Genomic DNA, 23,023 nt, shown 5'->3' on the forward strand with positions numbered 1-23,023 from the left:
TTAATGGAGGTTGCCTTTTTCCACAGGTGTTGATTTTTTGTAATTTTAATTTTGATTTTTAATTTCTTTACTTCTAAACTTCTAATATCCTATTCGTTTGTAGGTGAACTCTTTTCTTTTTTTAGAATATATCATTCTAAATTATATCTTTCTAAAAAATAAAAATATCATTCTCTTACTTTTTCTTTCTTTATATTTTATTCTTTTCACTTAACTCAAAACACAACATTTGATAAGATTCTAGTCCGTCCCAACTTAATTTGTCATATTTCACTTTTACCATAAATGATAAATAGATCGCATATTCCATTAACTTACTTCACTCACATTTTATTATATAATTAATATTAAAAAATGAATCTCACTTGCTAACTTTTCTAACCAACTTTTCTTTATATTTCTTACCACTCATGTCTATTCCAAAAATGACAATTAAATTGAGACGGAGGAATGATTCTTTATATTTCTTACCACTCATGTCTATTCCAAAAATGACAATTAAATTGAGACGGAGGAATGATTGGAATAAAAATGCTTCTATTAAAATGAGAGCTATGGAACTTTTGAATTCTAGTTATAATTATTTTGGTCCCCACCTGACATGTAACTAGTTTTGGTATTAATTGTTTTCTACAATATGGACCCTTTCTAAAAGCATTATCATTTGATTTGGTTAGGATTTAAATAAAATTTATTCTTTCCCAACAGTACGTTGAAAATGGTTGGTACGAGAGAATGGATTTTTTTTCCCCAATATTTATTCGGTTGTTGCTCAAAACTAAGATAAGAATACAACTAAAATTACACATTTTCTAATTAAAAATATTCATTATTCACTCTTTTACTTTATCATTTTCCACTTTAACTATTTATTATGATATTTATGAAACAGGTGTGCAAAAATGACCGGGACTACTAAAGTAGGACGAAGAGAATATTTTCTTATAAAAAAGGAAATAAGTCATTTTAGGTGGGACATTACAGCCTAAAAAGTAACATGACTCGTTGATGGTGGGCCCATCCACGAAAAAAGTAGCATGAATTTTAATGAGAAATTGATGAAATAATAGGGAGAAAAAGTAGATTAAGTAGGATAGAGAAAGTGAGGAGAAAAATTAAAAGAAAAAAGGAGAAAATTGGATAAAGTAAAGAAAATTTTTATTTTTGAAATGAGACTATTTTTCGTGGACAACCAAAATGATAAATTGAGACTATTTTTTGTGGACGGAGAGAATAATAAATTATGAGTCAGATGAGTTAGAGTTATACATAGTCCACTACCAAAAGTAATACTAAAAAGTAAAGATGCCAATTGATCGTGGATGGACGAAAAAAAAATATGTGAGAGAGATTTTTTTTTTTTCAAAAAAATGAATGTGACATCTTTTATGGAACAAAATAAAAAGAAAAGTGTGACGTCTACTTTGAGACGAAGGAAATACAATAATATTACAATATTTTAAAATTGTTAAAGAATCCAAATGTAGCTTAAATTTTTCATTAGATTTTTTTTTTCTTCCCATTCATCGCCATTAACCATAGATTCTCCACCTCTTCGAGATATGACGAAATGTATCCATTCGAACCATAAAGAATCAATGATGGGACGGCAAATTCCTTTGAATTATAATAATTAAATGCTTTAGGTGGAATATGGATTTAATGTTGAGAATTTTGCTTAAAAGTCAAACTTTGTGTTCCAATCGATAATTGTCGTTTGAGTAGACTTATATAGTCGTTCGTTGTAATAGATTATTGTATGATTAGGCTGTGTTTGGTGGCTATATTTCGCTTAGTTAAAAAAGTAATGTGGGTTTATTTGTATGTTTGGTAGTTATATTACCAAACATAGTAGCCCGTGTTTTGTATTCCGACTCGCACAAAGCCCAATCAAAATGCTATGTTTTAATCAGATTTGTAACTACCCAAAATTGTAGGTTATTTATCATGGAAACCTAGTTTATTTAACAAAATACAATTATACTCATCAAAATATCTATAAAAGCTCCCTACGCAATGATCCCTATAAAAGTTCCTCAGTTTCTTTCATCTTAATTATATCAGTGGAATAAGCACTTCATTTCAATCTTGTATCAGCTAAAAAAAAACCATCACTTTCCATGGCTCTCAACATTCCTCCACAAGAATCCTTCTTTTACAAATCACCTTGGACCCCTAAAATTGATGGGGTGTTGTTGAGCACTGTTTTACGGATGAAATATGAAATCTTTTCTAAGATTTCAATTTTTACTGCCAAAAAATGTCTTTAATTAAGAATGAATCTCACAAATTTATGTCTTCTGATGTCTTCAATTAATAATGAATATCATAAATTATATGAACAGAACGAGTAGTAGAAGTATTTGGAATCAAAAGCAAATCAAAACACTTCATAGATGATTAAATCAAAATGACAATATCCAAAGTGCTAAAACAGAACGAACTCAAACAAAAAAAGGCGGCAAAAAACAGACTCTTAGTAAAAAAGAACTCAGAAGCAAAGAACTTGTGGTGATAATCTGGGGAGCGGCTGTCTCATTTTATAGGAATTATTAGGCTAACATGAGGATAGTTTAGTAATTAAATTAAATTAATGAGGATAATTTTGGCAATCAACATTTTAATCCTTGTTTGTGACTTATTGTACCGAACACTACAATAAAATAGCTCAAAATTATCTTAATCTACCAAACACCCAATATATGTAAATTAACTAATCAAAACTATGATTACTATCATATGGTATTATGTCTAGTCGAAACATGACATAACTATCAAACGAACCCTTAATATACAATTTTCTATTACCGGTTAATCGAATCAAAATTTGTCGGTCACCAAGAAATCAATAAACTAATTTGTTGGAAGATTGCATAAGCTCATATAATGAGAATTTATTTTCTTTTTGGGGAAATCATTTTGACCGATTAAAGTTGAGCCAAAGATTACCATAAATATTTGAATTTTTGAGATTATTTTTAAACTATGCTTGTTGGCTATCAAAAGCTTATAACATGAAATCTTATTTTTTCAAGAACGCCCACGCTATTTTAAGAATAACAATTCTTGTTAGTTACTCCCTCCGTTTTTTCATAGTTGAGTCATTTTTGTATTTCGTGAAGTTTCTTCATAGTTGAGTAAATTTTATTTATGGTAACTTTTTTCTATTTCTTACTTTACTCTCTCTTACTTTATTCTCTCTACTTTATTCACTTTATACTTTATTCTCTCTACCTTTTCATCTCTCTTACTTCTTTATCTATTTATTTAACACACCCAACATTCATTTCTAAAATTCCGTGCCGAAAAGTTCCGCCTCAACTATGAAAAAACGGAGGGAGTATATTTTTGTTCCGACCCTTTACCTTCTGTTCTATATTCATTGATTATGTGTAACAAATCTATCGTCCTCCTCCAAGCTAAATAGAAGTACTTGGCTTTATCTTCTAAGTACAGTTTTTCAGATGATCTTTTTGGTCTTGAAGACAGGTGAAAGCGATCAGCAGACAGATGAGTCTGATGCAATTACTGGTGATGAATCTGATGTAATATGCAGTGGTTCGTCTTTCGTTATTGTTAATGCAGGTGTTCAAAATATCCTCAACCTTGCTCAGGACTAATATTTAAAAGCCAAAGAGTCGGATCATTTCACTTGCCCAAGTTCAACATTTTGGATTTTGAAATTCATAACTGAGCTACAAAGGTTTTGCGATATAAATTGTGTTTGGCTTCTTGTGAATAATTTTAATAGTGCGTCTTGTCTCACAAATGAGTTTAGTATCTTTTAAATCTGTGGCGAACAAATAGGCTTTTTTCACTAGGTAGAAATTCCCACCATTCCTGGGGAAGAAGAAAACTGTACTACTACAAATTAACCTATCTAAAGTCTACACTATCTACTTCTATTTTCTTCATCTAAGCTTTAAGCTGACACTTCCCATGGAAGAGAGTTAATTCAATAGATTTAATCTATTTTCTTCATCCCCGGCATCTACAACAACCTCCTCCTCATTTCTCATCCTGCAAAGTCAAACCAAATATTCTTCAGCTCTAGCACATTATTGACAAGAACAAGAAAGCCGCAGCAAGAAATACAAACCTACTAATTTGTGACAGCACCCAAATGCCGGAAAGAAGTAGCACTGAAATCATTTCAGACTTGCTCATAGCAGTTGTCAAGTCAAGATTGTGCATCATCTGCGTCGAACTCACTACTAGAGGAACTCCCTGAATCAGAATCTGTAAAAAGCAAGCTCAAACGAATGAACATCTGTTTCTGTTTCCATACTCCCACCCTCAACACAATGTAGAAACACAAGAAGAATCAGTTTCAATACCACTCGAGGATGACGAATCGCTACTTGAGCTGCCAGAACTGCTCGAGCTAATGCTGGCATTGCCTCTACCATCATTCTTCTGTCCAACAACACCATCATTTTCCTGCACAACAACACCACCCTCATTCTCCTGCCCAACAACATCTTTCTCAATCTCAATCTCCACAGGAGGGAAACTAGCTGTTGGCATATCGTCATCAATATCTACATCTTCTTCATCATTCTCCTTCATCTTCTTGCCATTCTTGTCACTCAATGCACCCTACACAACATTACCAACAACATGAATAAACAGCAAAAATATCATAAAAAAGACAAATCTTGATGCAAATTAAACTTACCACATCAGCATCGGTAACAGGACTGGAGGTAATAGAAACTACATCAGCTGGATTGTTGTTCATTATCAACGTTTGCCGCTTTGTCTTGCTCACCATCTTCCTCCAATTGGTCACAAACCGATCAAGTTCCCACAGCGTCTCTGTATCAAGAGACTCTATATCAAGCTCTATTTCATCGCCATCCTGTGCCAAATGCTCATTCCTCTTCCTGATTATCTGTACAAGTTGAGGCATCTTTTCTTGGGGCAAATTCTGCAACCCAAATCCAAGTTTCTGCTTCTCGTCCATACTCATATCTCTCTTATTAAGATCCTTAGCTCTTGGCTTTGGATGCTTCGAGGTCACTACTCTTCCAGCTTTATGTTCCTTAGCCGCAGACAGAGGAGGAGCTCTCACTGGAGAAGGAGATAATGGCTCCGGAGCTAATGGCTGCAGATTCATCAGCGGTGGAGGCGGATTAGAAGGCGTTGAAGCAGTAGAATGGGCTTGCATTGATGTATGCATTCTATCAGACTTCTTCGGAACATGGGAAACAGGAACCTGTCCACCTTTCGCCTTCGACTTCTTTCCAGCCAGAGCCAGACAACCATTACTGTTCCAAGAGCTGCCCTGCAATTCCTCAAACTCCCGGAAAGGCAAGTCAGTGTGGATTTTAAACTCGTGCGGCTCCTTCTCACGCCGCTGCTCGAGCACGCTGTTGAACTTATCCTGAACAGGCTTAAACATCTCCTCGAACCGCGCCCGAATTTCCTCCGTCATGCCATGAACGGGATCCGTCTTAGGATTGTAGAGCAACGCATTGTTAAAAGTCAGCCTGACATCAGCTGCGAATTCTACAGGTGTCCGATACAAATTCTTCGCCAGATTCGCCTTAACGGTGCCAAGATCCATTGGATGCTTCACAATCAGATGATAATCGACAAGCTTTAAAGCCCTTGCATCCACCGGATCTTTGAAAACAAAGCCGAATTTGCTTTTAATCAATTTAGTCACAATCTTTTCGCATTCTTTTAATAAATCCCCAAAATTAACCATCTCCAAGCTGCCATTTTCATATCCATCGCCCAATCTCTTGGGAGCGGATCCAATCGCAGGTCCGGGACGTTTACTGCCACTATATTTCTTTGATTTCGGCTGATATCTAGGGGTTTCCCCAATGTTGAACTGGCCAAAATCAATCCGATCACGCAAATCACGGATCTGATCAAGTTCGGCAGAGAGGCGTTTCCGGAGCTCCAGAAGCTCTGATTTCGTGTACGTCGCAACATTGAAGGTCATATAGCCACCGTAATTCCCCGCGTTACCAGCCGCAGGCGTCTGGTTGAAAGAATATGCATCATCTGACGCCGTCTGCGTGACGGCCGGCGAATCGACGTTATTGTTGCTGATACTGCGGTAGCGACCGGCGGCGCCATTCGCTGGAGACGGGTTGAATTGCTTCTGCTTCTTCTTAGGGTTAGGGTGAGGGTTTGGATTTAGGTGGGGATTCGCGTACTGCGTCTTTCCCATGTGGGCCCAGCTCGATTCATTCTGGCTCGCTAAAACAGCGGACACCATGAATTGCACCGTCGGCAGCGCTCAGCTCTGTTGAGCCTCCGGCAGCAATTCCCCTCAAAAACCATGTATGGAATAGCCGGAATCTTCCGTTATACCCCCTCGCCGAACGATCTGCGGCAGCTCAGAGCTCAATTAAATTGAAAAATGGGCTAGAATTTGGGGGAGAACAAAATAGGCAAAAGATATTATACTGCACACCAATTTCACGAGGTTGGAGAGAGATTAGGGTTTGAGCGATGAAATCAGATGGAGAGAGCGTGCTTCTTAAAGGCGATGAGATCTGCCCGCTCATATTTTGGGCAGCATCGCAGCCGTTGATTTCCAGGTGACTGAAATCTAACGGCAATAGTTGATTTGTCTGCTCGCTGAGAGTTGACCGAGACTTATTTCACGGACGGCCAAGATGGGGCTGTTGGAACACGTGGCGGATGTAAAGGGCGTTCGGGTTTGAGGTGAAATGGGTCGGGTTACAGGGTTTGTGTGGGGTCCTATGGTAGTGGTGACGTGGTTATTAAGAAAACTCGCTTTGGGACGTGACGTGTCCGGTGTATCTCGCCACGAGAACAGGACTTTTTATTGAATCACCAAAATGCCATAGCTTTTATTGGAGATGCCTTTTTCTACATTGTCTTTGTCTTTTTATTTTTATTTTTATTTTTATTTTATAATTATTATTTTTATTATATAGGATTTATTTTTTCTTATTTAAATTTTATCTATTTTTAGTAGTTTATTCTCTCAAATTTTATATTCATTACTTAATTTAATAAAAAAACATTTTTCTTAAATCTTATACTACTAAGTACTTTATATAAATCAATTAATTATAACATGACTAAGTACGTACTTTGAATGGCAGTCCTATATATAATTAATTCGGTCCCCACCTAACATATAACTAGTTTTGGTATTCGTATATTTTTTCTGTCCATAAAAAATAATCATGTTTGTGAACGTTATGACTTATGAGTTTTAATGAAAAATTGATCAAATAAAATAGGAAGAGAAAAAATAGGTAAAATTAAAAAGATGGAGAAAAAGTAAGTAAAATATGAAAGAGAGTCGAAAAAATGGGTAAACTATGAAAGAAAAACTTTACATTTTAAAAAATGTGACTAATTGTGGACATTTTAAAATGACAAAATTTGGCTATTTTTTGTGGACAAAGATAATATTATTTTCTTAGAAAAGGACCTCATCTAAAAGCATCATGATTTGAATCGTTTACGATTTAAATAAGATTTCATTCTTCCCGAGCAATATGTTGGAAGTTGTTGGTAGGATAGTCTATGGAATTTTTGTTTAATAATTATTCGGTTGTTGCTCAAGAGTAAGATAAGAATACAAGTAATAATAATGTAATTACAAAGAGGAGAATTTGAAACATAAGTTTGTGTAGCGCCGCCTCATAAAACATTGAGGAGTTGCGGCGTCACGTTCGGCGAAGACGAAAGTAACAAAGTGACCATTGATTTTGTGGTGATTGTATTCAACTTTATTGACGTGAAACGCGATGAACAACAAGCCTTCATCCACGGAGAAGATGACCTAGCTTATTTACTAACACTCCAAGAACAAAGATACAGATGGACCGAAGCACCATACTTCACTCTCTCGGTTGAAAGCTGAATGTAGAATTTGATCTCACAAAGAAAGTGTGTGTGTTGTGTAACTGATTAGCATCTCTGCTCACAGCTTCTCCCAAGCCATTGCTCACTCCCAACCGTTTCTAACTAACTTCTCATCCCTTAGTTGCAGTTAGGTCCCTCAACTTTATTACTTGTTCAATTGCTCCCACAATATCCAACAATTCACATTTGTTTATCTGCCTCTTCGAGATATATACAATGTCTCCATATTCATATCATGGCACAAATTTTTGGAGTGACAATGATATCTAGCAGCTATTTATGTTGATTCTTTGTTTGATTTTTGTTTTCTTTCTGGATTTTGATTCTAGATAAATTGTTATGGTATTTATGAATTATGATAGGGGAAGAAGAATCGTGTGATTTTGTGCATACTTTTGAGTATGTTTAGTGTGTGATTGAATATGAGCATGGTAGTTTTCGTACTTAGTTGGACATTATACTTACACACAATATTCAAATTCAATTAATAGTACATGTTTAGAAAATTATTCATACGTTTGTGTTAAAATGACAACACCTCTTAAAGTGACACCGTGACATCACATATACAACAATATTATAAACGCTACACATCAATATTATAGACGCTACACAGCAATCTATAGATTGATGTATAGCGTGTTGGATATTGCTGGCCGAGAAAAATTGTTGTATAGTGTATAAAATATTGATGGCCGTCTTTTTTAGGTTTTTTTTGCCACGTAGCAGCTTATTATTTGTCCACGTGTACAAATGATTGGCTATGAATGGTGGTATAGTGTTATTTTAAGAGGTGGTGGCACCCTAACACTCTCCTTATTTATATTATTCAAAAACTAAAAACTGTGGCAAACTATTATGGGTGCACTCCATGAAATGTTTTGAACATGACATGCTTTGTTGGTATGCGCAGTACACAATGCGTTCTATGAAATGTTGGATGTCATATGATAATCCTAAATCCACATCTCTTATGTCGATTTTTAAAAAATGTACATATAATAAACGTTCAAAGCACTAATAAAACAATAGTTGTAAATTAGTGATGCACTTTTTATTATCATTAACTAATAACAATAGCATGCAAGTGGATAGTATAATTATGGTATAGGTAATGGGAGTATTGTATCCACACATACTGCAATGTAAATTTCGAATACAATTGACTGCCGGATATGGGTTTGGTGTTTATACTAAACAATAACTGAAACAAAAGAAAATAAAAATAATACATAAAGAATGAGGTTTAATCCGACAAAGAAAAGAGCTCTAGAATACATTAACATTGTAGTCATATAAAAAAGATTAATGATTACACACAACAACAGCAGAGCAATTCGCAGCATCCATCCATCAAGCAGAAGAAACACATAGTCGCAAGGCTGCACCACACAAACATACCATCATCATCCAAATGAAGTAAAGATCGATGCAAGAATAAGGACGAATTAAAACAACAATCCTTTATGTATAGAGCGTTGTGTGAAATAGAGCAGAAGTGATCTACCTATAAGCCTATAATAAAACAACAATCCTTTATCCTTATATTCTAGTATTTCATTCTTAATTTTCTCCGTTTGAATTCGTATTAAATATTAATCAAATTATTCAAGATACAGAGACATCAAATAAAATCATCATACTTACAAAAAGGAGAAGAATGGAATTACATTGTGAAAAGTTACACATAAATTACAAGAAACATATATATCAAAATAATGACTAATAAAAAGAAATAACAACCAGTTTGCACTCTAACAAGTCAAAATACATACCACCATTCCAAGATTCCGGTGCCCCTCCTCTGAGGCTGCGACGCATACTGAGGCGGCGCCACCACCGGTGGTCCCTGGTAGTCTCCTGTACACAAATCAAAACCAAATCATAACTATCTAAGACGAAAAAAAAAATACTACTCAGAACAAACCGAAAATATATGGATTTAGTTTACTCCAGCGTTGTATTTATGTGCGAAGAAGAAAAGCATAAAACAGACAAAAAATATTTTACAAACTCAAATCCAAGTAAGAATCTAAAGAGAGCATAAAGAAATTACCTTGAGCAGGATTAGCATATTTTGGTGGTTCACTCATCTCTAACTAGCACAACAAATTCAATCAACTCAATGTAACAAAAGAAGCAGGGATAATGAATCAAATATGTGTGTGTATAATAGGAGAGAATAATGAATCAAATTCTTTTCTGGGCTGATATTTGTAGTGAGGATGTGATGAAAGAGCTCTCAAAGGTTAGTTACCATAATGAAATTTAAATCATGTGGGCTATATCTTGTTTCTGATTTAATAAATGTACCATCCCACAGTTACACTTCTTACCCATATATGTGGGCCCTACCATGTGCCATTCTTTAAGTTTAGATCATCTTCCGATCGGAGACTTAGCCCAAGGGATAGACTTTTCAAATTTGGCATCCTAAATTGAAGATGATCGATTTATCTTATGATTCTTATTCAAGATGGAGATGGAGACAATTGAACACATCATGTGTTGCAACAAAATTTTCAGTAAACTTACTTACCGAGTAATCTGAAGGCTTATTCTTTTTTATTTTTTCTTTTCTTTTTTTTTAAAAAAAATCTTGGTTGAGATATCTTTTTGTAAAATTAATAAGAATAAGTGGATTTTCATGTTTTATGGAGTATTATCTCATGGTCCATCTCTGATATTCATAACAAAGTAGTGTTTCGAGACATTGAGATTGATCGAAACGGGAAATAGAAACAAACTCTTATGTATCATACTAGTACGTGGATTAGAGGTTGGTGTCTGAATTTTCTTTTTGCCTTAGATCGAATAATTGATACCTTATGGTAAGAGGTGGTTGGAATCCCGTACACCTTGATCATATATCAGTTATTGTCATCTTATCCGTGTCCCTAATCTCTCTTTTTTTTAATAGTATTAGGCTCGACTTCACCTCTTTTATGAAACTACAGATGACTATAAAATGAATTGAAAGCAAACATTTTTGTTAACATTCTATATACTAGTTTCTTTAGTTTTCCTACCTATTTCCCTTTATTTGGGCCCTGATACAGTATATGAATTGGTCTTAAATTATGGAACATTTTCATCTAATACCTCAAGGGCCTTATGTCGAGCCCTAGTAAGTAGTAACTCAATCTAGTCTTTTTATACATACAAACTATACAACATAAACAATATAACAAACAACATAGCATAAAAAACAGACCCCTATGTATATGTAACAAAAAGACAATGAATAAGAGTGATAGACATCATAGACTCCAAAATAGTCGACAAAGGTTTCCTTACTTTGTTATGTAAAATAATTGTAGCATGTAGTACATGTTTAGTTTGTTCACCATGTATTTTTGTATTAAATGTCTTCCTTTTATTTTACTATTCAAAAGTTCAGATTTCGACCAGTTACAAAACTAATTGAGATTTTTATTTTTCAATAATTACAATACATATTATTTTACTTAGGATGGGGTCCAGTGAATTTGAATCCTCTAGACCTTTTTATAGCAGTATTTACTCCAGAATTTTGCCTCCATGTACACAAATTTTCAATCGCTGAGATTTCTCATAAAATTGTAAATTTATGTCAATCAATGTTATTTAAGAATTAAGACGGTCATATTAATAATTCTTTGAAGGACAATTGATAACCATATAAAAATTGAAACAATTGAAATTCATATACTGTACTATGCATAACCAAAATAAATATGATATCGCGTCTTTAGTTATAATCCACCCCTAACAAAATTGACATAATTTAATGTAATTTTGATTTTTTTATTAAGATCTCTCCTTCGATTTGGAATTTTTTGGTTTGATTTGTAATTTATAGAAAATTTGGATTTCATATATTTATATTTCGTTTGAATTCATATCTTTCCGATATTTCGAGACAATTCAGATTTAGTGTTATCTTAAATTTTAAAATTTTAAACTAATGCAGATTAAGAAAAAAAATCCAAACGCTGTTGATATTCCGTAATTTTATTTGATAGTTACAGAATCATTAAAAAAAGTGAAAATGGATGGCGATAGCAAATAATATTCAGACAACACGCCGAAAAGTCCTATTTAGAAGTAACGTGTTCCCCCTTAACAAGTATGACCAAAACCTTAACTATAAGCTTTGAACAGTCGAATATTAAATGAGTAGTGATAAACGTACGTATACGTACGTATATACGTAACCGAACTTTTTTAAACATTTTACATTGAAAATCATTTTATAAACATTAATTGATTTAAAATAAATTTCATATTAATCATTTTGCAACACTTCAAGAAAGATTTAAAATTTATACTTAAATATTTGTATATTTAATAAAATATATATTTTCTACTAAATATTGTATATTAATTCAAATCATAGTCGAAATCATGCTACGATTCGACATAAAATTTCTATATCACTTCTTTGTTATTGCTACATATATTACAATAAATAACAAAATTAATTTTTAATTAAATTCACTTAAATCTAAATTTTTTTAAAATATTATGTACATGTACAATTATGTACGTTTATCTTTTCCCCTATTAAAGAATTATGGTTAAAGAAACCATAAATTAGGGCTCTTTCCCTATCACTATTTCTTCATCAACTTTAGATGGTACCAAACCAATATGATAGTATTATCCTTTAGAAATGATTGCAAAGGATAACGTTATTATTACAATTAAACCCATTTTTCTACTCTTAATTTTATATTTGTATGGCAATTCCTTAATATACATAATTCGCATTGAGATAACACAACAACATAAAGCCGAGCTTTAGATTCTTGAGTTGATGAGATGCATTTGAGGAGGGATCAATGCAATAGATAATTAACGTGTTAGCTCACTACTAGTATTTATTTAGTGAGTGTCTTTAACTTTATTTCCAATAACAATAGATAATTAACTTGTCCTATCTTATTTATTTATTGAGTATCTTTTAACTTTATTCTATATACCATAATAGAATAGTTATAGATTCTAATGGTCTAGAGTACTCTCTCATTTTTTTTAATTTATTTAAACTCCCTCTGTCTGCTATTAGGATTCCCAGTTTAAAATTTCAATTTGTCGGCAATTAAGAATCACGCTTCACTTTTATTATAAAAATGGTACGTATGTCTCATATTCCACTAACTCATTACATAAATGATATTTAGGTCTCATACCCCACTAAATTTAGAAAGTTTACTTATTTGCTCAATTCACACTATTATTTACTTGAAATAATCAATAATCAATAATTAATAATAATAATAATAATAATAAATATAAATGCACATCATATGATAAAAACAACTTTTTCTTATTAATTCAAGAAATAAGGTTATACATAGTACAAACAATATAGAGAGAGAGGGTGGAGAAAATATGAGTAAAGTATGAGTTTTAATGTAGAATTGATAAAGTAAGAGAGAGGAGGGAGAAAATATGAGTAAAGTATGAGAGAGGGAAGAAAAAGTGGAAAAAGTATGAGAGATAAACTTTCCATTTTTAGAAAGTGATCTATTTTTTGTGGACGTCCCAAAATGGCAAAAGTGGTCTATTTTTTATGGACAGAGGGAGTATATCTTATTTGATTAAAAAATGTTCGAATATTCATATGTAAATCTAGTGAGTCACTTTGATACGGAGAGACCCGGGTCAATGATAATTGGCGAGAAATCGCCGGATAAAAGAGGTCTGTTCGTGGAGGAGTCTCCATCGAGCAACCGATGAATAAAGATGAAAAAGTAAAAGTAAATTGCAGAAAAATAAAAGACGAAACTATAAAAGATAATTATACTTCTTCATGATTCATTCATATAATAATAGGATTCTAACTTAGTGAAAAAAAAATATTCTGATTATAAGGAAAAATATTGCAAATCACTAATTAACTAATTAATAAACGTGAGTCTTTTAAAGATATACTCATATCACACTTCTCCTATCAATAATCATCACTTAATTTTTAGCTATGTACTTTATTAGGATTTATTGATCTTAATTATGAACATATGATTAAATGAACGAGAATATCTAGCTCTATAAAATTTAACATGATATCAAAATAGATCCTACTATCATCATATCTACATTCATAAAATTTAATTATTTAATTAATATAATCTCCAATAATAATAGTACTATGTTTTATGTTCTGATGTAAGAACAATTTTAAAGAAAATTCAGTCAAAATAAGTATTGTTGTGTTACTTTTAATTTGGCTAGGCCCCATAAAAATATCAGGAACTGAGCCATCACCCACAATTTATTATGTTTGTTGAAAAATTTCATGCTAGGTGGATCCTTAATAAGTGCATGCTCATCAAAGTCATGAAACCTCTGGCCAACTAATTTTTAATTATAAATTAAGGTAATAATGGTGAAGTTTCGACCATATAAAATTGACTGGACAAATAAAAAACTTACACACACATCTTCATATTATAACAAAAGACCTGCACAACTAGTTCGAAAAAAAAGCTAACCAATTAAATTTATCAATAATGCTATGCAGCCACATTATGGCCAGCCACACAAGGGTATAATAATAATTTCAGCTTTTAAAATATCAAATATAATAAGTTTACTTGTTAGTGCTGCAGTGGTTTTACTAAATAGCCCTTTTACAAAAAAAAGTTGTTTCTGATTCTTTTATGCATTTATTAACCAATCTATATTGAATTACTACAAGTATTTATCATCTATTCCTTTTCAATTCTTTGCGGGAGAATAAAAAAAAATATTTTTTCCACTATATATTCTCACCGTCACCAACAATCTGCTGAATTCCCTGCTAAATTTCAGTTCGTCTAATTCTAAACTAACCCAATCAAATCAAGTTAATGTCTAATTAAATTTTAAAAAAATATTATATTTATTAAAATCAGTAAAAAATAACCTGATGAAAAGAATTTGTAGAACTCTATTTTAATGTTAATGTCTATAATTGGTTAGAATCTAGTAATTAGACGTATAATTTTTTTAAGAGTATTTATTTTACAAAGAATATTCATACATATTTTAATTAAGAAATGAACTAATAATTTCATGGAAAATGATATGCTACATACGTGAACACTAATTTCGTTCGAAGCACTTTTAACATTATTTGTTTTATTTTATATATTTAGTTCGACTCTAATACATTAAAAATTATTATTGATATTTTTATTATAATAAAATTTATAAAATTATTTTTTGTAATAGGTCGCGTTAAATATATATTTGATCCTTAAAGTTTAACTAAAACAACATTTTATAGTAACATTTTTTTTATACAATTTGATAACTTCTTAAGAAGTTACTCGCATTACACTATAATAAAATTTAAACTTGAATTATCGTTTTCACTATTAGTGCAAATAAATAAATAAAATAATAAAGAAAATAAACAGAGCGTTTGAATTTTATAAATTTTATAAATAAAAATATCAATAACATTTTTTAGTGTATTAGAATCAAACTAAATACATAAAACGAAACAAACAACCGTAAATATATAGTATCAAACAAGTATGATGCTTACACAAGATATGTGAGCAGCGCTTCCTTCGACGAAAATTAACATTGTTTGTTTCCTTTTATATTTGGCTTGATTCTAATACATTAAAAAATATTACTGGATTTTTTAATTTTGCAAAATTCATAAAAATCAAAGCTCATTTTGTTCATTTTCTATGTAACTTCAAATAAAATTAAAATAACAACTCGAACTTTGATTTTACGAATTTGTGAAATTAAAATTTTAATAATATTTTTTTTGGGACGGACCAAAATGGAATACTGAGACGAATTATCTGGGACGGAGGGAGTAGTTTATATTATTTCCCAGTATCATAATAAATACCACTCCCTCTATTCCGCAGTAGGGGAGACGTTTCTTTTTGGCACGCGATTTTAAAAAGATTATGTTAAGTGAGTTAGGTAAATGAAGAATAACGTAGGAAATTAAAAGGTAGAAAGATTAAGAGAGAGTATATGTGTAGGGGAGCATTAGGGTGCATCCTTAATTAGAGTGCTAACTTACATCCAATCACGTGCTGCCACGTGGCAAGAAAAATGCAATATACATTTTGGCAAGTTGTATATGCATTTCCGTAGATTGCATTTTTGTTATAGGTAAATTGCATTTTATATTGTTGACTTTAGCATGTTAACATAAATCGTCTACAATGCAAAATAAATTAAATATAAATGCAATCCGTCTATATAAAATGCAAATAAACAGCCTATATCTAAAATGCAGAACTCGACAATAAAAAATGCAATCTGCATATAACAAAAATGCAATCTGCCAAAATTTATCTATAGTTTCTACAAATGTATATTGCATTTTTTCTATATACAATATTGCATTTTTCATGCCATGTAGCAACACATGATTGGATGTACATTAGCACTTTAAAATTAGTTAGATAGATGTATTACTACTATTAAAACTAGTCATACAATAATAAAATATTTTAGTTACTAATTTGGAAATTGAAATCAAGATCTATATATGTATATTAATAATTATCAATAAAAGTCTCCCACTAATTAGTCTCGTGATTTAATTTTATACTATTAATTTAAATTGATTATTGCTTTATTTGGATAATTGAGGATTTCAATTGATTACCGATTTAATTTTGTCCCAATTGATCTTCAATTCAAATAATCTTTGACTGAAGTATACAAATAATAATTTTATTTGATTTTAACTTCAACCGATCACTTAGATATTTCAATTGATATTATATATAGTTGAGAATTTAATTGCTTTTTTCAATTGATTTGAATAACTGAGAATTCCTACTAAAATGTTGTTATAATTTTTAATATGAGGAATTATTATGATTTGACATATATAATATTATTTAAAAATTAATAATCTCATATGAAACACAATAATTGCATGGTATCACAATATTATTAATTAATAGTACTATTTAGTTATTTACCATGATATAAAATTTAAGACTATAATAGGTGCTATAATTATGGTCTAATGTTTATTTTTTTTTTAAATGAAAAGTCTGAAAAGATAAAAAAAAGAAGGATAATATGTAACGAAAGTAGAGGGAGCCAATGGGTGGGTGGGGGGGGGGGGGGGGGGAGGGGGTCTAGATTTGAATTTTTTAGACATATTTTTTTATAAAGTAAATTTGGATATTGCTGTAAAAATTCAAACAAAATAAGTAATGACAGGCGATATTGTCTCGTAATCATATATCCGAAGAAAACGAGTTGGTATTCGAGTCTCCAGCTTTAATATTTAAGAGTCTTGCTTAATATTTATGACTTAAGGCTTAAGGATATAATCGTCCTAAGATATTTGATATTTTTCATGTGCATTAATTGTCATTGAACCGGTCCGATTTTTCTAAAAAAATTATTTATAGCTAGCCAACTATATTAATTCAACTCAGCTATTTTCTTTAATTGCTAATTGTAGTTGTTTATATAAAATGGTTAATTTTAGTTGTTTCATGACTTTCATCAGTGCTCAAGCACTTTTTATCTATTGTTTATCTTGAGTTCTTGGATTTTCTTGAACATTGCAATAATAAAATCTATCATTTGGGTTCGTTTTATTTTGTAACAAATTTCCAATTATTTCATGGTGAAAAATTTCGGTCATCTACGTGTTATCAACTGTTAATATTTTTTAATCGAACGATGTCATTGTCTTTAAAAATAGACAACATTAGGGTTACATTTTTTCAACTGGCATTATAATTTTACTAAATTTTTTTAATTATTATGAACAACCAAAAGCCAAAGACCTCAACAGCCAAAATGTGAAATATCTTAAAATAAAAAATTACTTGTAAATTATATTTTTTCTTTCTAGTCATAAGTGAAACGTTTCTTTTTTATATGAGATCTAAGAAAATTATAATCTATATGAAAAATTAAAGTTATATAGAGAGAGAGGTGGAAAGAGAGAAAATAAAGTAAAGAGGAAGATAGATTAAAGCAGGTAAAATAATTAAGTAAATAAAGAAAACGTTTTAATTATTTTTGTTATAAAAATAAAGTAAAGAAGAAAATAGAATAAAGTAGGTAAAAAAAATACTTAGTAATGTGTTAATAATACTATTTTTTTTTTGCTAAAAAGGAAATTCTAGATTGAACATCCCAAATAGAATTATTACTGGCTTACAGTGAAGTGAGAGCATCCGCAATGGAGGACGTCCGCGCGGGACGTTCGTTATTTGGCGAGCGGGAGGCGGACGCCGCAGATTCGCGGCTTTCCAACAACGTCCGTCAGGACATCCGTAGTGACGTCCGCCATTGCGGTGCCACGACGGATGTCCCGATTTTTTAATTAAAAAAAAAAGTCTATATATACGGCTCGTTGAACTTCATTCCATTCGCACTACTTGTTTTAACGAGTTTCTCTCTCTCTACGTTTCTATTATATCCAAAATGGCTAGTAGTAGTGGTGCGGGTGGTAGTAGTGGGGGTGCTGATGACTTACGCCGGCTAATTAACGAAGAGGTGCGAGTCGTTACGTCCAGGGAGATAAATCGTTTGATACAAGCGGTCTTGCAGCAGCAGCAGGCGGTACCTCGACCCATCCATCATCAAGCTATAGTACCCCTGGACCACATCGCTGCACACTGTCGGTTGTATGAGGACTACTTCGCTTCGGAGCCGCGGTTTGGGGAGAACATGTTCCGGCGCCGTTTTAGGATGCATCGTCCGCTACGAGTATTTCAGGATCAGGGAGGATGCGGTTGGTAAACCCAGCCACATGCCCATACATAAGTGCACTGCCGCAATCAGGCAGCTAGCATACGGAGGCGCGACCGACATGTTCGGTGAGTACCTCCACATCAGCGAGACGATTGCCTGCAAATGTCTGCAGTATTTTTGTGAGGGCTTTAGGGAGATATTCGGGGATAGGTATCTTCGGAAGCTTACCCCTGAAGATTGCCAGGCTCTGATGGATATGCACGGGAGTCAGCATGGGTTTCCGGGAATGTTGGGCGGCATAGATTGTATGTATTGGGAGTAGAAGAACTGCCCCACCGTCTGAAAAGGGGTGTGTCACACCCCCAACCCTTATGACTTATACACTTACTATAAATAAATTCAAATTTTCAAAAGCACACATATATTATATAATTTCAAAAATCAACATTTATCAAGTACATATTTCAAAACATTCTGAACAGTAGTGAGACCCTCTCACCACTCTATATACTATATATTTATTCACATGCAAAAACGATGAGGAGGATAAGGTTGCCAAAACGCGTCAGCCGCCGACCCTTATAATAATTGTAACTCACATCAACCCACGCATCATTGATATCTTATTCCTGAAAAATATTAGTGGTTTATATGAGCCACAACTCAGTGTATATAAACCTTATCTTTAATTCCACATCCCAGATATCAATATATTCTTTAACCAATATATATAATAATAACCAACAAATATTCGAAACAATTTCATGTACATATGCATATGCCACTCTGTTCAGTTTATTATTTTGTGACTGGTCAAGCCTGGTATCTGCCCGGGATTTCCAATATGCCAGTATGATTTGACCCGAAGGTCCCACTATGATTTGACACGTAGGTCCCACTGTGAATTGACCCATAGCTCCCAATATGATTTGACCCGAAGGTCCCAATATGATTGACCCGAAGGTCCCATTATGTCCACTATGATTTCAGATCCAGGACAAGACTAGCACAAATCCTCTTTAATCAAAGATTCAGTTAATTCCAATACCATATACAAAACATATCTATTGCATCAATTACGTATCCATATATTCCATCAATTAACTCCAATACTATTATGTAAACATATTTGTTACACAAATCACATATCCACATCATATTGCACCATCAATATCAAATAACACATAACCAGTCTCACATCATATAATTTAAATCCACTCCAATTTAACACATATCAATCAATCACATAAAATATATAAAATTAAAAGTGTGATTTATACCCACCTGATTATAACAGATATTTTTATCGCACTCGTGATTCTGACTCCTAATTTAAAAGCTCCAATCCTTTCTTCTATTAGTTTTTCCTCCCACTATTTTTCTTCTAAGCTTTTCCCTCAATATTCCTATAGAATATATATATATATAGTAGTAGTAGTACGAAAATTCTCGGTTATTTGCCGACTTATGTCTATTAGTTAAAATATTAGTAACCCAAATGGCACGTATATAGTTAATCATAGTGATACGTGTCACACATATACATTATGAACAAAAATAATCATTTAATATTCTAAATAAAAATATATAAAATGAAGCTTACTTAATTATGAAGATACTAGTCAATATACACGATATATATCCCATGCACACGTTTACATATTCCTATATATGTATAACATATAATTATGTAAATAACATTATAAATATGCACTAATAAATGAATATATATCAATATACAAATTGATGCATGTTTCGGGTTAGGGATGTCACAGGATGTACACTTCGGTTTCAAGGAAAACAATCCCACGATGATCCTTGAAGCGGTGGCTGACACCGGCTGTGGATTTGGCATGCGTATTTTGGAGTAGCCAGGTCGAACAACTACATCAACGTCCTCCAGTCGTCGCCCCTTTTCAACGAGCAGTGCGTGGGAGTTGGTCCGGCCGTCAGTTTCGTCGCCAACGGCAACCAGCACAATATGAGCTATTATTTGGCGGATGGGATATACCATATGTCACACCTCAACCCTTATGGCGTATGCACTTACTATAAATAAATTCAAAATTTTAAAATAAATAATCCACGTGTCAACTACATAAAATCCACATATTAAATCAGGTACATATTTCAAAATATTCTAAACTGTAGTGGGACCCTCTCACCACTCTATATACCATACATTTATCTACATGCAAAAATGATGAGGAGGAGAAGGTTGCCAAAATGTGTCAGCCGCCGACCCTTATAATAACTGTAACTCATGTCATCCCACGCATCATTGATATCTTATTCCTGAAAAATATTAGTGGTTTATATGAGCCACAACTCAGTGTATATAAACCTTACCTTTAATTCCACATCTCAAAATCAAACATATTCTTTAATCAATATATATATAACAATAACCCACAAATATTAGAAACAATTCCATATACATATGCAGATGCCACTCTGTTCAGTTTATTATTCTGTGACTGGTCAAGCCTGGTATCTGCCCGGGATTTTCCATTGTATACGACCCGTAGGTCCCTTATATTTATTTGACCTTTCCACGAAGGCCCCTCTTTGATTTGACCTTTCGACGAAGGCCCTTCTTTGCATTTTGACCTTTCCACGAAGACCCCTCTTTGATTTGACCTTTCCACGAAGGTCCCTCTTTGCATATTTTCTTTGACCCGTAGGTCCATTATCATTGTATATGACCCGTAGGTCTTTTTCCATTGTATATCAGATCCAAAGCAAGACAGTCACATATCCCTTTTAATCCCATGATTCGAATAATTCCAATACCAAACATCAAACATATACATTACACCAATTACATATCCATATATTCTATCAATAACTCCAATACTATCGATAAATTGTACAAATCACATATCCACATCATATTACATCATCAATATCAAATAACACATAACCATTTCAGGCTCACATCATATCATTCAAATAATCACTCCAATTTAACACATAACAATCAATCACATAAAATATGTAAAATTAAAAGTGTGATTTATACCCACCTTTAAATAAATTCCCAGATCTGCTTTGCGATCTACGATTCATATTTCTTCTTCTAATTCTTTTTTCTCATCTTCCTCTACTAACTATTTATCATTCTGTTCCACTTTTATTTCTTTTATTTTTTTCCAGTTCATAATTGAGTCTTTGTATGTATAAATATAAGCAAGCAAAGGCGGTTACAAAATAATAACTTATAGTTACTTATTAAAATAAATAGTAACATGCATACTATATAGTTTATTATTTTGACATTTGTCCTATGAGATCAGTGGCTATAAAAATTAAACACCACGTACATACTAACACATTTGTATTTTAAAAAGGATGCTACTACTATTATTTATTTATAATAATTTAGGATAACTATCATTTTCTTTGTTAATATATATATATATATATATAGAGAGAGAGGGGTTTGTGTTAAAATGACAATACCTCTTAAAGTAACACCATACCACCATTCCTAACCAATCATTTGTACATGTGGACGAATAATCAGCTGCCATGTGGCAATCATAAAAATTGCTCGAGGCTAAATTTTCGCGGACTGCAATATCCAATACGCTAGACTGCAATTTTTCCTGCCTGCAATATCCAATACGCTGGACTGCAATCTATAGATTGCAGTCTAGTGTATTGGATATTGCAGTATAGAGTTTATAATATTGCAGTCTAGCGTGGTGTCACAGTGTCATTAGTGTTTTCATTTTAACGCACCCTTATATATATATATATATACATACATAACTACTAGTACTATTTAGACTACACATGCACACATATTTACGTAACTATTATATATATGTATACTAATTTATATTATAAAATTATATGTATATATACCTCCATTTTAAAAGTTTTCGTAAATTAATATTACCTAACATCTCTATAGTACAACAATGACAATATAATATGCAATGACAATAAAATATGCTAATATGCAAAATAATGCAGATGTCGGGTTAGGGATGTCACATCCTATGTGGCCCGTCTTTGTGAAGAGGATCAGATGAACAACGGACGAAAGAAGACCTATTTTGCGGGACGTCAGGAGGCGCGCAAGGATGTGGAGTGGGTATTTGGTGTGCTCCAGGCTCGATGGGCGGCAGTGAAGGGTCCATCACGGCTGTGGTATATTGACAACATCGCTGATCTCATGTACGAATGTATTATCATGCACAACATGATTGTCGAAGATGAAGGTCCAACACTGACTGATTGGGTCAATGATAATGTTGATGCTGCCGGTCCAAGCCATGGCGTGGCCACCGCCAACGTACGTATGGGGATACCCCATGAAGAGGCCGATCAGGTTCGTGCATTTGCCGACATGCGCCAACGACAAGCCCATATTCGACTTTAGAACGATATAATTGAAGAGCTATGGACGCGGAGGGGTGCACGTTGATATTTATAATGTAATTTGTTTTAAATTTTTTTTTGTTGAATTGTA

General features: G+C 32.7%; 1 protein-coding gene and 2 long non-coding RNA genes across 5 annotated transcripts; all 3 read right to left on the reverse strand.

The window, feature by feature from the left end:
- Window positions 1-3,757: 3,757 nt before the first annotated feature.
- LOC125194205 (transcription factor GTE2-like) lies at window positions 3,758-6,477 on the reverse strand. 2 transcript variants are annotated; one of them, XR_016137662.1, is made up of 4 exons: window positions 4,679-6,476; window positions 4,338-4,599; window positions 4,100-4,239; window positions 3,758-4,020 (listed from the first exon to the last, which is right to left on the reverse strand). XR_016137662.1 is itself a non-coding variant. In XM_089069829.1 (3 exons), exons 1-3 carry the CDS (start codon window positions 6,233-6,235, stop codon window positions 4,181-4,183), a joined length of 1,878 nt encoding a protein of 625 aa, XP_088925955.1. In that variant the 5' UTR covers window positions 6,236-6,477; the 3' UTR covers window positions 4,099-4,180. The 2 variants fall into 2 exon arrangements, 1 of the variants encoding a protein (XP_088925955.1); XM_089069829.1 differs by lacking the exon at window positions 3,758-4,020 and having other exon boundaries at window positions 4,099-4,239; window positions 4,679-6,477.
- A 2,594-nt stretch (window positions 6,478-9,071) lies between these two features.
- On the reverse strand, window positions 9,072-10,126 carry LOC125197203 (uncharacterized). The gene is made up of 3 exons (XR_007172015.2): window positions 9,923-10,126; window positions 9,642-9,726; window positions 9,072-9,248 (listed from the first exon to the last, which is right to left on the reverse strand). It is a non-coding gene; the product is annotated as an uncharacterized LOC125197203 (long non-coding RNA).
- An 8,049-nt stretch (window positions 10,127-18,175) lies between these two features.
- On the reverse strand, window positions 18,176-19,926 carry LOC148927410 (uncharacterized). 2 transcript variants are annotated; one of them, XR_016137567.1, is made up of 3 exons: window positions 19,828-19,926; window positions 18,772-18,882; window positions 18,176-18,709 (listed from the first exon to the last, which is right to left on the reverse strand). It is a non-coding gene; the product is annotated as an uncharacterized LOC148927410 (long non-coding RNA). The 2 variants fall into 2 exon arrangements; XR_016137566.1 differs by having other exon boundaries at window positions 18,772-19,172.
- Between the last annotated feature and the right edge of the window lie 3,097 nt (window positions 19,927-23,023).

Source organism: Salvia hispanica, chromosome 4 (assembly GCF_029641045.1).
Source record: "Salvia hispanica isolate PSC_SH4W2 chromosome 4, Shi_PSC_v1, whole genome shotgun sequence".
NCBI classification, from domain to species: domain Eukaryota; kingdom Viridiplantae; phylum Streptophyta; class Magnoliopsida; order Lamiales; family Lamiaceae; genus Salvia; species Salvia hispanica.